This window comes from Mustelus asterias, chromosome 12, assembly GCF_964213995.1.
Source record: "Mustelus asterias chromosome 12, sMusAst1.hap1.1, whole genome shotgun sequence".
NCBI lineage: Eukaryota > Metazoa > Chordata > Chondrichthyes > Carcharhiniformes > Triakidae > Mustelus > Mustelus asterias.
The window spans coordinates 21,482,254-21,495,043 of NC_135812.1; the positions used below are offsets into that span (position 1 = coordinate 21,482,254).

At 42.5% G+C, this 12,790-nt stretch overlaps 1 protein-coding gene across 1 annotated transcript in view; it reads left to right on the plus strand.

Moving 5' to 3' along the window:
* The window catches only part of acaca (acetyl-CoA carboxylase alpha), a 267,266-nt gene that overhangs the window by 237,694 nt on the left and 16,782 nt on the right, over positions 1-12,790 (plus strand). Inside the window, exon 52 of the mRNA XM_078224912.1 lies at positions 11,159-11,313. Within this exon, the coding sequence (XP_078081038.1) occupies positions 11,159-11,313 (155 nt within the window). The remainder of the gene's footprint in view (positions 1-11,158; positions 11,314-12,790) is intronic.

Consider the following 12,790-nt stretch of genomic DNA (forward strand, 5'->3'; position numbering starts at 1 on the left):
TTCTTTGTCCAATTTGTAAAGCATTTTGTAACCTTTTTCTGTCTGCAGGGCAATATAGAAACCTTAATAGTTATTGCAAAATCATAACTCCTATTCCTGATGTACTGCTATTCCATACAATGGGGGTTAAACAATAGTGAAGCCTCCTGAAACACCAGAACCATGGCAGATTACAGCCTTGCATAAGGAGTGAGATTGGTCTTTGATGATGGGTGCAAAAACAATGATGGTGAATTGGCAGCCCGTTCACATCCCGTCCCATTCTCTACTGAAGTCGATCAAAAATTTGGCATGACTTAATCAGGCTGCTGATTTGCTTTATGTTCCTTTCATGCTATTGTTGAAGACTAATTTTTACCCGCATTAGTTTTTATTACACACATTCTTCCAATATTTGTGTTTCATTCCTTTTCAATATTTGTTGTTTCTACAGTGTTCATCTTCATTATTATTTTAAAGTATTACTATACCACTATTACTAGACCACTGTAGGGATCTTACTTTTGGATGACCTTTCACTGGTATTGCAGATTTTTTTGCATTTGACCACTCCATTCGGTGCAACTAATTCCCCATTTCCCAGAAAGTATTTTTCCTCACTAACATCCGTGCAAAAATTCATAACGTATCTGGGAAAGAAGCAGAAAAGCCTTTGCAGATTATAGCTATATTATCCAATTCTTTTACCAGACATTCATTATTTTTGGAAGACACAGAATAGCAATGTACAAGATGTTAACTGCCACCACAACTTGTATTTATTAATGTAATAAAATGTCCCAAGGCACTTGGCAAGAGTGTTATCAAACAAAATTTGACACTGAGCTACATAAGGAAATATTAGACAGATCACCAAAGCTTGGTCAAAGACTTGGTCAAAGACTTGGGTTTCACAGACTGTCTTAAAGAAGGGAAAAAAAGGAAAGATTAAGGGAGGAGATTCTTGAACCTGTTCTCTACAGCTGAGAGCAATGAGGAAACTTAAAATTCTGATGATCTAGAGACCTGACGGAACGCAGCTATCGCAGAGGATTTAAATTTATTTATTCGTGTCACAAGTAGACTTACATTAACACTGCAATGAAGTTACTGTGAAAATTCCCCGGTCGGGTTGTGGGACTGGAGATTACAGAGATGGAACGTGGCAAGACCGTGGTGTTGCTTAACCAGGAGCCAGTGAGGATCAGTGAGTACAGGGATGGCTGAATGGGATTTGGTGCCCAAGTCATGGGCAGAAGACGGTGTTAGATTTGGAAAAAACAATTACTAAAAAGTATTAAAGCAGTTGATTAATAGCAGTAACTTATTTTGATTGTAATTGTTGAACAACACCATCTCCTCGAGCACAAAGAAAAATACGCTGGAACCACTACAATACACTAAGATTTTTCTAACACACTGCTTTCTTTTTCATACTACTTACAGAATTTATCTGGCTTGGTTGATCCTTTTAAGAGGTTCTAACAAGCTCACTTTAAAGGCTACATACAGATTCTCTTTGAAGACCCAAGATAGATTCTCACAATTGAAAATAAGTAGGCTATTTATATTGTAACTATCCATGAAGTTCAAAAAGAACTGCCAATTAAGTGCCTTTAAACAGTCATTCAGAATCATTGTATTTAAACTTGAGTCACTTCATACTCAGGTTCGCAGGTTCATGCCTACAAGACAATACCTCTGGATAACTGATCAAATGGTGAAATAGTCCATGCCTGTTTGCAGCAAGACCTGGACAATATTCAAGCTCTGCTGATGCATGGCAATTAATGTTGCCTGGCACTTATAACCAAACGTTGTCTGGCACAAATAACCACCTCCAAAAATAGAGAACTTGGTAATCTCCCCTTTGTAATCACTGATATTACTATTGCTGAATCTCCATGATCAACATCCCAGTGGTTACCATTGACCAGAGACTTAATGAAACCACCCATAGAAATGCTGTAGCAAAAGAGGATGTCAGAGGCTGAGAATTATGTGATGGGTAAGTCTCCTCCAGGCTCCCCAGGGCATAAGTTAGGATATACTGAAATACTCCCCACTTGTCTGGGTGAGTGCAACTCCATCATCACTAAAGAAGCCCAGCTCCGTCCAGGACAAAGCAACCTGATTAGATGGCACCCAATCAACATCATTGCCATTCACTCCCTGCACCACCAGTGCAGGGTCGCAACAGTGTACCATCTACACATGTATTGCAACAACTCACCAAGGCTCCTTCAACAGCATCTTCCAAACCCACAACCTCTATAACCTAGAAAAACAATGACAGTAAATGCATGGGAATATCACGACCTGCAGATTCTCCTCCAAGTCCCATACCATTTTCACTTGAATAGTTCTTTGACTGTCACTGGGTCAAAATGCTGGAACACTCTCCCTAACTGCACAGTGGGTATGTCTACAGTAGGGCAATAGCAACACAAAATGGTAGCTCATCACCACCTCACAGAATCATAGAATCACTGCAGTGCAGAAGGAGGTCATTCGGCCCATCGAGTCTGTACCGACTCTCCGATGGAGCATCTTACCCACCCCATTCCCTTAATCCCATGCATTTACCCCACGAATCCACCTAACCTACACATTTTGGGACATGAAGGGGCAATTTAGCATAGCCAATCCACCTAAACTGCTCACCTTTGGACTGTGGGAGGAAACCATAGCACCCAGAAGAAATCCACGCTGACATGGGGAGAATGTGCAAACTACACACAGGTAGCCAGCCACCAAAGGCTGGAATCAAACCCTGGCACTGTGAGACAGCAGTGCTAACCACTGTGCTGCCCTTATCTAAGGCAATTGGGGATGGGCAATAAATGCTTGCCTTGCCAGCTATGCCCACATCTCTTGAATCATTTGAAGAATAAAACCTGAGATATATTTTTATTGTAAACGCTAAATAGCACTCAGTAAATGGTACAAACGTAAACTTGCTGTTATAGCTGATCAGGTAGTCTATTGACCCCATTAATCATCTGCAAATGAAATTACTTGAATTTGGATTGCACCATTTACATTCTTGTGCAGCTTATCTATATCCCTCTGTAACCTGCCACTTCCCTCCGCACTGTCTACAACTCCACCGACTTTAGTGTCATCCGCAAATTAACTAATCCATCCTTCCACGCCCTCATCCAGGTCATTAATAAAAATGACAAACAGCAGTGGCCCCAAAACAGATCCCCTGCAGTTTCCTTCCCCAACCTATGCCAGCTAAATCTCGCCTAATCGCATCATAATTTCCTTTCCCCCCGCTATAACTCTTGCCCTTTGGTATATACCTATCCTTTTCCATTGCTAAGGTAAACGTAATCGAATTGTGGTCACTGTTACCAATGTGCTCACTTACCTCCAAATCTAACACCTGGCTTGGTTCATTACCCAGTTCCAAATCCAATGTGGCCTTGCCTCTTGTTGGTCTATCTACATACTGCGTCAGGAAGCCTTCCTGCACACATTGGACAAAAACCGACCCCTCTAAAGTACTCGAACTATAGCTTTTCCAGTCAATATTTGTAAAGTTAAAGTCCCCCAGTACAACTACCCTGTTACTTTCGCTCCCATCCAGAATCATCTTTGCAATCTTTTCCTCTACATCTCTGGAACTTTTTGGAGGTCTATAAAAAAACTCCCAACAGGGTGACCTCTCCTTTCCTGTTTCTAACCTCAGCCCAAACTACCTCAGTAGACGAGTCCTCATCAAATGTCCTTTCTGCCACCGTAATACTGTCCTTGACTAACAATGCCACACCTCCCCCTCTTTTACCACCACCCCTGCACTTACTGAAACATCTAAACCCCGGAACCTGCAACAACCATTCCTGTCCCTGCTCTATCCATGTCTCCGAGATGGCCACAACATCGAAATCCCAGGTACCAACCCATGCTGCAAGCTCACCCACCTTATTCCGGATGCTCCTGGCATTGAAGTATACACACTTCAAACCGCCTTCCTGCCTGCCAGTACACTCCTGCGACTCGGATACCTCATCCATGACCTCACTACTCTCAACCTCCTGTACACCGGAGCAACAATTCAGGTACCCACTCCCCTGCTGAATTAGTTTAAACCCTCCCGAAGAGCATTAGCAAATTTCCCCCCCAAATTCCTCCCCCCCCCCCCCCCCCCCCCGTGGTTCAAGTGCAGACCATCCTTGTACATGAATCACAGAAAACGAGTCAGAGGTTTACAGCGTGGAAACAGGTCTTTTGGCTCAACTTGTTCCATGCTGCCCAGTTTTTACCGTTAAGCTAGTACCAATTGCTCATGTTTGGCCCACATCCCTCTATGCCAATCTAACCCAAGTGAGATTGATACCCAGACACTCACCACCCTCTATGTGGAAAAAATTGCCCCTCTGGACCCTTTTGTATCTCTCCCATCTCACCGTAAACCCATGCCCTGTAGTTTTAGTCTCCCCTACCTTTGGGAAAAGATGTTGACTACCTGACTTATGCCCCTCATTATTTTATAGACCTCTATAGTATGCAGGTAATAAGGAAGACAAATAAGATCTTGGCATTTATTGCTAAAGGAATGGAATATAAAACAGTGTTTTGTACAGCTGCCATTGTACAAAACATTAGTGAGACTTCACTTAGAATATTGTGTACAGTTTTGGTTCCCTTACTTGAGGGATATAGTTACATTGGAGGCGGTTCAGCGGAGGTTCACTAGATTGATTCCAGAGATGAGGGGTTTGTCTTATGAAGAGAAATTGGGCAGTTTAGGCCTATACTCCTCGGAGTTTGGAAGAATGAGAGGAGATCTAATTGAGGTTTGCAAGATGATAAGGAGAATTGACAAAGTAGACGTGGAGGGGATGTTTCCTCTTGTAAGGCAATCTAGAACAAGAGGTCATAGTTTTAAGATGAGGGATGGCAGATTTAAGACAGATGAGGAGAAATTACTAAGGGTCATGAGTCTGTGGAAGTCACGACCCCAAGGTGTGGTGGATGTGAGGACATTGACTAAATTTAAGGAAGAAGTGGGCAGACTTTTAATTAGTAAGGGTTTGAAAGGCTATGGAGAACGGGCAGGAAAATGGAGTTTAGGCCAAAGTGAAATCGGCCATGATCGTGTTAAATGGCAAAGCAGATTCGAAAGGCTAAATTGCCTAATCCTGCTCCTTGTTCTTGTGTTCTCTGTTGAATACTAGCTTCCTTTGCCCTCCTGTACTAAGATACAATTCTTGTTTTTAAAAGAAAATTCAGTCCAGTTCCCAGTTGGCATGACCCACAGCATAGGAAACTGCCTCTAATTCATCACTGGGTTTACACTATATCTTAGCTGTGCTTTATAATTTAAGGTGAATACCTACTGTTAACATTAGTTGTTTCCGATGGGAAGATGTCAGCCTTTGATATCGTGGCACCTTGATGAGCCCAAACATCTCTGGGGTTGAATGTAGTGAATTGAAGATGCATGCATGATGGAGGCTGGAGCAGGCAAATGTGTATTCTGAAATGCAGATTGATTGAAACTGCTCAAATCCAGTAAATATCATTTTAAAATGAAAATTAATGAAACCAGTCAGGATTGGTAACTGATTTGGGAAACCATACCCAAGCTGAACCATCGTAGGAGAAGCTTTAATGTTTCCCTCATTGTAATGAATCGGAGCAAGTTTAAACAAATTTGTTTCAGGTTGGACTTGAGTAAGATACTCTTTCGGAGAGTCAATGCAGGCTCGATTGGCCGAATGGTCTCCATCTGCACTGTAGGGATTCTATGGACTCAACGCGGATCGGGGATCAAAATTTGGACCCTGTTTGACTGAGCGGCCCAGTTTCAGATTGCACCAAGTAGTTTTCCACTTTGTCATTGAGGTAATGATATGAATTATTTTAAATTGTGTTCTAACTCTTGTATTGAAGAAATACAAGTGCACTTGGACTGCTGCAAAGAAAAGCCAGTGACCAAAGAGTTAATTAATCAAATGATGTCAGTGTCGACTACTGGGGTGTGTTGATTAGTTGTTTAGAAGTGCTAGCATGAAGCGGGGAAGATATGAAACTTTAGTGACTTAATTGTAGACTCGTTTCTGTGGCTGATCAAGAGTTTAGTTTTACAGTAGTGAATGTGAGCAACAAATAGTCTCAAAGGGGATCAATCATTGCATAATCGTTCTCTGCCTTCTCCTTCACTGCTGTTTATTTTCCAAGAGAACAGGGTTGGAGCAGCAAAAATCTTTAAAGCAGCCCAGTTTTAAATTGAGCAGAAAATAGTCATCGACATATTTGTTAATATTACCTAAACCATTAGTCTGGATGGTTGGGCTGCTTCTTCAACAAGAGAAGTATCATTAGGAGCATAAAATACATTCAGTCCAGTTTGCCCTGCTGTACATTTACAATTCCTGATGCATGTTCAAGTACCTGCATCTCAGGCTTTCCTTTCCTTATGCATCCATTCACATTCGTCAGTGCTATACTTGACGTGCTGTTCTGTGTTAGGGCAGGGTTGTGGTCAATCTTTTTCGCAGCCGCACTTCTCATAGTACGATGATGAATTTCAGCAGAAGTGAAAGACTTGTCACTAGAAACCCTTTTATCTCCTTTCATTTTCCAGTTATAGCACCTCGTTTACAGCATCAAGTGCTCCTGATCAAGTATAAATAGAGCAGATGCAGGTCAATCTGCCTCTGCTCTTCAACAACCTGCATTATATCCAAAATGAAAAGAGCCTCGCCGCACCAAAGTGAACTCTTCTTTAAAGATTGAAAATGCCAATTAGTGTGGAATTGTTTTTTGTTATGCACTTTGAACCTTGCGCCATCCTGGAGTTGAGTTAGGACTCCGTGTAAGTTCACTGTTAAAGATCTAAGTGGCCACAATGATTTTTTTAAAAAATAAATATTTTGTTCATCATTTTGTGGCATCATACAGGCACTCGGTATTCTGCAAGTTCAGTGCTCTCAGGCAAGATCTGACCCGTTTTAAAGCAGATGTCTTCCACTGACTTGGTCACAGCCATTAACTGGTAGTCCTTTGTCCCCAGAGATGATTGTGACAGCTTTGGGGAACTGATGGCTAAAATCTTGTATACTGGGTAATTAGCAACATCTTTGCAGGAGAACATTTTGCATAATACGTTAACATGAAAAGATTTACTTCTGATAACAATCAGACATGAACAGAATTTCCTCTTCAGTGTTAGTGGTTAACCTACAATCTGCTTGAAGAAGAGATCAGGACATTTGAAACCAACAGTGCAAGTAGATTTTCCATGTATTTCCAAATGAGATGAAGGGAAAATCTAAGGGTTAATTTTCAACTTTGCTGTTGGGCAAAGTAACTCTATATTAATATTGATGGAATGAAATTCAATTTGGTTCTGTAAAGGGTGGGGGATCTGTTCAGTCAGGTTGCTGTCCAGGTGACAGAGTTGCAAATTATGCCTTCAGTCAGTTGCGTGAACAATCCCTGCTCCATTAGCCTGACGGCATTGTAGACCGATGGAAATGAGTAAACTGGCACTTAATATTTGCTCTGTGACTTTCATTTAATTTGGATTCTAGTTGTACTGCTACATCGGGCTTCCTGACCTCTGCAGTCTGCTCTCAGAGTTTGTTTCTGTGAGGCAGAAGGATTTGGCAATGTGAGCAATAGCAGTGTATATCTCAGACTATGAAGGTCATAAGAGCAGCTTGTGGGTCTCAGTAAAAGGAGGGGTCAGTGTGCTGAAGGGGACCAGCTCTCCACTCTGAATGTAAAAGCAGATGTTTTTGCTGCCCTTAAACTGGATGAAGCTTTGCACCAATAGATATGAAAGTAAATTTCAATGCGATGCAAGCGTGCAAAATCTCCTGGGAGCAGCATGCTACTGTACTGAGCAGCACTCGGCAGATGCTTTCTACTGTGTGGAAATAAACCAAACTGAAATTTGTTTCTGTTTTCAATGTGAGATCGTATAGAAGAGCACAAGATTCAGGAGTGTTGTACTTTTCTTTGAGATGAGAAACCTAAGGTTTGAGCCCCATAATGCAGAACACAGTCAAAGTTGAGAAGAGTAGAACAGATGATTAGGAAGCCTGTACGCTGCATAGACAAGGCGCAGTTCTGTTATTTGGATGGCAATGCAAGAGAACTGAGTTTAATAATGCAAACACACTTAGCGCTATGAGGCTCCATATAAAAATTAAACCCACTGCTTGTCAGTAGATTTTTTTTTTTTAAAGTGAGAGAATGTGCTTGGTATCACCAAACTCGGGTGTTTAAAACTTATTATAGATGCAAGAAGAAAGGTGGTTTGAGGGAAATATTTGGAGTTCCTGGATAAGATGAGCAGTCAAGTCTGAAAAGTCTTGATCTAAAGACTTTTGGTTCTCGCAAAATTAAAGTGAGATCCTAAAGGAGCATAAAAGATCAGGATGGAGAGCCCAGAGAGAAAAATTATGAAGTTCAGGCGGCTGATTATAAAAATGAGACAAAGTGTCAAATATGAATTCGTGGAACATTATTTCTGTCTATTTTGCATATTGATGTTTTTTTTCCCCACTGTTCCTCAATTAAATCCAACAGAATTCTTTTGAAAATGGGAGTGGAATATTTAAGTGCTAATTTTGGTTAATAGTCTCTAAGTGCTCGATAGTCATCGTCCCATATTGTGGTGTCATGCAGCTTTAAATGAGGCTGATCATTCTGTTTGCAAACGTTGCACAGCTGCGAGGTGAAAGAATTGACATCTCGTTGCTCTGTTATTAAAGGGAAACACGGTGGAGACACTGAGAATGTCAACTGTATCACACAGAGAAATTAATTGCCAAACTTTTCATCAACTGAATAGGACTAAATATAGTGGCAGTATTTGTTTTGACTCTCTTGGCAGCTCAAAATGACATAAATTATACTTGATGTCATCAGTTAAACCCATTCTAATCTCTTGATGCAGGACCTCAATGAATGGTGATCAGAATGTGGTATTGTTAAGTAACAGATTTACGGAAGGGCACCTGATATCTTTTTGTGTTGCATGTTGAAGTGGCCATATTACTATGATTCAGGATAGTGCTCGCATCATTGTTCACTATGAAACATTAAAGGATAGGGTCTAGTGGGTGCCAGTCCTGTCTGTCCTGTTACTAAGCTGTACAGGCTGAGGCTAGAAGCTTGTGTGACAACCTTCGACCCGGAAGCAGTAGAGGAAGGAAAAATTGTATTTATTTTTAGAAGGTTTGTTGAATCTGTAATTGTTTTTAAGAATGTTTTAAGAGGTCCATAGTATCATAGAAATCCTATAGTGCAGAAGGAGGCCATTCGGCCCATCGAGTCCAACAATCCCACCCAGGCCCTATACCACAACCCCACACATTTACCCTGCTAATTCCTCTAACCTACACATCCCAGGACAATAAGGGGCAATTTAGCATGGCCAAACAACCTAATCCGCACATCTTTGGACTGTGGAAGGAAATCGGAGCACCCGGAGGAAACCCACGCAGACACGGGTTCATGCAAACTCCACACATATGGTGACCCAAGCTGGGAGTCGCACCCAGATCCCTGGAGCTGTGAGGCAGCAGTGCTAACTACCGTGCCACCGTGCTGCCCAATTGCATCAATTGTAAATGAATCATAATCATAGAAACCCTACAGTACAGAAAGAGGCCATTTGGCCCATCGAGTCTGCACCGACCACAATCCCACCCAGGCCCTACCGCCATATCCCTACATATTTTACCCACTAATCCCTCTAATCTACACATCCCAGGACACTAAGGGCAATTTTAGCATGGCCAATCAACCTGCGGACTGCGGGAGGAATTTTAGCATGGCCAATCAATCTTTGGACTGCGGGAGGAAACCCGAGCACCCGGAGGAAACCCACGCAGACACGAGGAGAATGTGCAAACTCCACACAGATAGTGACCCAAGCCGGGAATCGAACCCAGGTCCCTGGAGCTGTGAAGCAGCAGTGCTAACCACTGTGCTACCGTGCCGCCCCAAAAATTGTAATTTTCTTGGATAATAAGAAATACTGCTCGGTGTGACCAAGTAGTGACTTTGATCTGGAAGCAGTATCAACAGGAAGGAAGTTAAGAAAGAAGCTGAGTGGCTGCAGAAACTAAGGGAGCTGGAGAGACAAAAGGAGAGTTACAAGCAGAGGAGCAGGATGGTGAAGGTGATCAACATGCAGACACAAACACAAAGGGAAGGCAGACAGACAGAAAGAGGAACACCGAGAATTAATATGCAGATAAGAAGCAAGTTACCTTCAGGAAAAGGTCTGCTTTTCTGTTTGGTAGAAAAGGAGATCAGAGTCCTTGGAGGTACTGAGAGCTGTGCTTTACCCATAAGTGGCCAAACTGTGAACCATGATTATATTGATTGGTCTGTTGAAAAGCAACTTTGGAAATCTACACCATTAGGACTTTCCTGTTGAGAGAGAGAGAAGGTTCATAGAATTGTGTCTTGCTGATGATAATCATACCTGTGAAATTGGAAGCTGAAAGCTGATGTCAGTAAGAGCTCCTGACCTACCCTGCATGAATAAAGAACAGCATATTGTGAAGCTATGTGGTGTCACATTTGAGTGGGGAGTAATGGAGGTGTTAGCAGTTGTGTAAGACGTATCTTTGTTATGTAGACTATTTAAATTGAAGTTTACCTGTTTATTTGAAGTATCATTTGCCTGTTAATGTACCATTTGCATTATTTTGATTTGCTTTAAAGTAAAAGCTACAAAAAGCGGAATATTTTTCGGTATTGCTTCATTTTGGGGGAGTTATTCATTAAATTGGGTTATTTTGATTTACTTGCCCTACTTGCAAGAAACCTTGGCCTGTGCCCTGTTAACTGAACCCAGCAGATCAGGATCGCAGTTGGCCGTGGCTCCTACAGGGCTCCCTGTCCAGTGACATCAGGCAAGAGCAGCATTTCAGCTTTGACCCTGCAACCCGACTCTTCCTTGACGCAGTTGAATAGCCAGTCTAGGCTCCGATGTGAAGAATGACGACCTGTGCGAGATGGTATAGAGACCTATGTCCCATGTGGAGAGTCGCGCTTTCAGGAGAGGACAGAAGTAATGGTGTAGCAGGTGGATTCACAAGCGCTAAAAGGCTGTCAAATTGATGTCTCTAATGATTGTGTGTTCAGAATTTGCAGAGTTTTTATTGCTGTGTTTTAAGTAGAAGTATTTATTTCGTTGCAGGCACCCCAGAGCTGAGTCCAGGTGAGCGAAAGGAGCTGGAAACAAAATTGAAGGAAAGAGAGGAATTTTTATTGCCCATATACCACCAGGTTGCTGTGAAGTTTGCCGATCTTCATGACACACCAGGCCGCATGCAAGAGAAAGGGGTCATTACGGTTAGTGAGCTAATCTACTCCACTTGCTCTATACTTCAGGGTGATGCCCTTTTGAAAACTGAGCACCCCACTAGTGCCACTATCAGTAGGCCAGCATATTGCCGAGGCTTGCCATCGAAGTAGGAGTCAGAACGTTCTCTTGTGGTACAATCCTCTTTTGATTGGAGCAAATTGAAAGTAGTTACTTAAAACTTCATTCATGGGATTGCACATCACTAGCAGCATTTGTTGCCCATCATTCATTGCCTTCGATTGGTGGTGAGCCACCTTCTTGAACTGCTGAAGTCCTTGTGGTGGAGACACAGTCACAATACTATTAGGAAGGAATTTCCAAAATTTTAGCCTAGTTACATTGAAAGAGCAGTGATTATTTCCAAGTCAGGATGGCGTGTGGCTTGGAGTGGAACTTGCAGTCTACAGCTCCTGTTCTCCTAGGTGGTGCAGGTCATGGATTTGGCATGTACTGTTGAAAGAGCCTTGGCAAGTTACTGCAGTACATTTTGTAGATGGTACACTGCTAGTACTGTGCACCCTTGATGGAGGGAGGAAGCATTTACAGTGGTGAATGGGGTGCCAATCAAGTGGGCTGCTTTGTCCTAGATGGTGCCAAGCTGCTTGAGCTTTGTTGGAGCTGCATTCATCCAGTGGACAGTATTCCATCACACTCCTGACTTGTGCCATGGGAAGTCAGAAGGTGAGTTACTTGTTGCAACACTCCCAGCCTCTTGTATCTGCACTATATCTGTTTGTCTCATTAAGTTTCTGGTCAGTGATAGCCCCTAGGGTTTTGATGATGGGGATTCAGCAATGTAAAGCTGTTGCACATCAAGAGGAGTTGGTTATTGTTGGAGGTGGTCATTGCCTGACACCTATGTAGCATAAATGTTACTTCCCTCATTTGCTCGAGGAGGTGCAAATGAAAATGAACAGTGCATTATCGTCAGCAAGCATTCTCTCTTCTGAGCTTATGGTGGAGTTCAGGTTACCGATGAAGCAGCTGAAAATGGATGAGCCTCGGACACTGTCCTGAGGCTGAGACAATTTGGCCTCCAACAACTGTAACTATCTTCCTTTTGTGTGAGGCACAACTCCCTTGGAGAGCTTCTCATTGATTTCAATTTACTCATACTCCCTGATGCCACACTTAGTCAAATGCTGTCTTGACTTTCAAGGGCAGTCATTCCCCCCTGTACCCTTCTTGTCCACATTTGGACCAAAGCTGTAATGAAATTTGGAGCCAAGTGGTCCAAACTGAGCATTGATCAGCAGGCTATTGCCGAATAAGTACAGCTTTTGGTGCCGTTGACAACATCTTCCATCACTTCGCAGAAGATTGAGAGGAGGGTTACGGGACAATAATTGCTCAGATTGGATTTGTCCTGCTTGTTGTGAACAGGACACTGCCGAACAATTTTCTGCATTGCCAGTGTAGATGCCAGTGCTCTAACTGTACTGCAACAGCTAGGTTAAGAGTGTG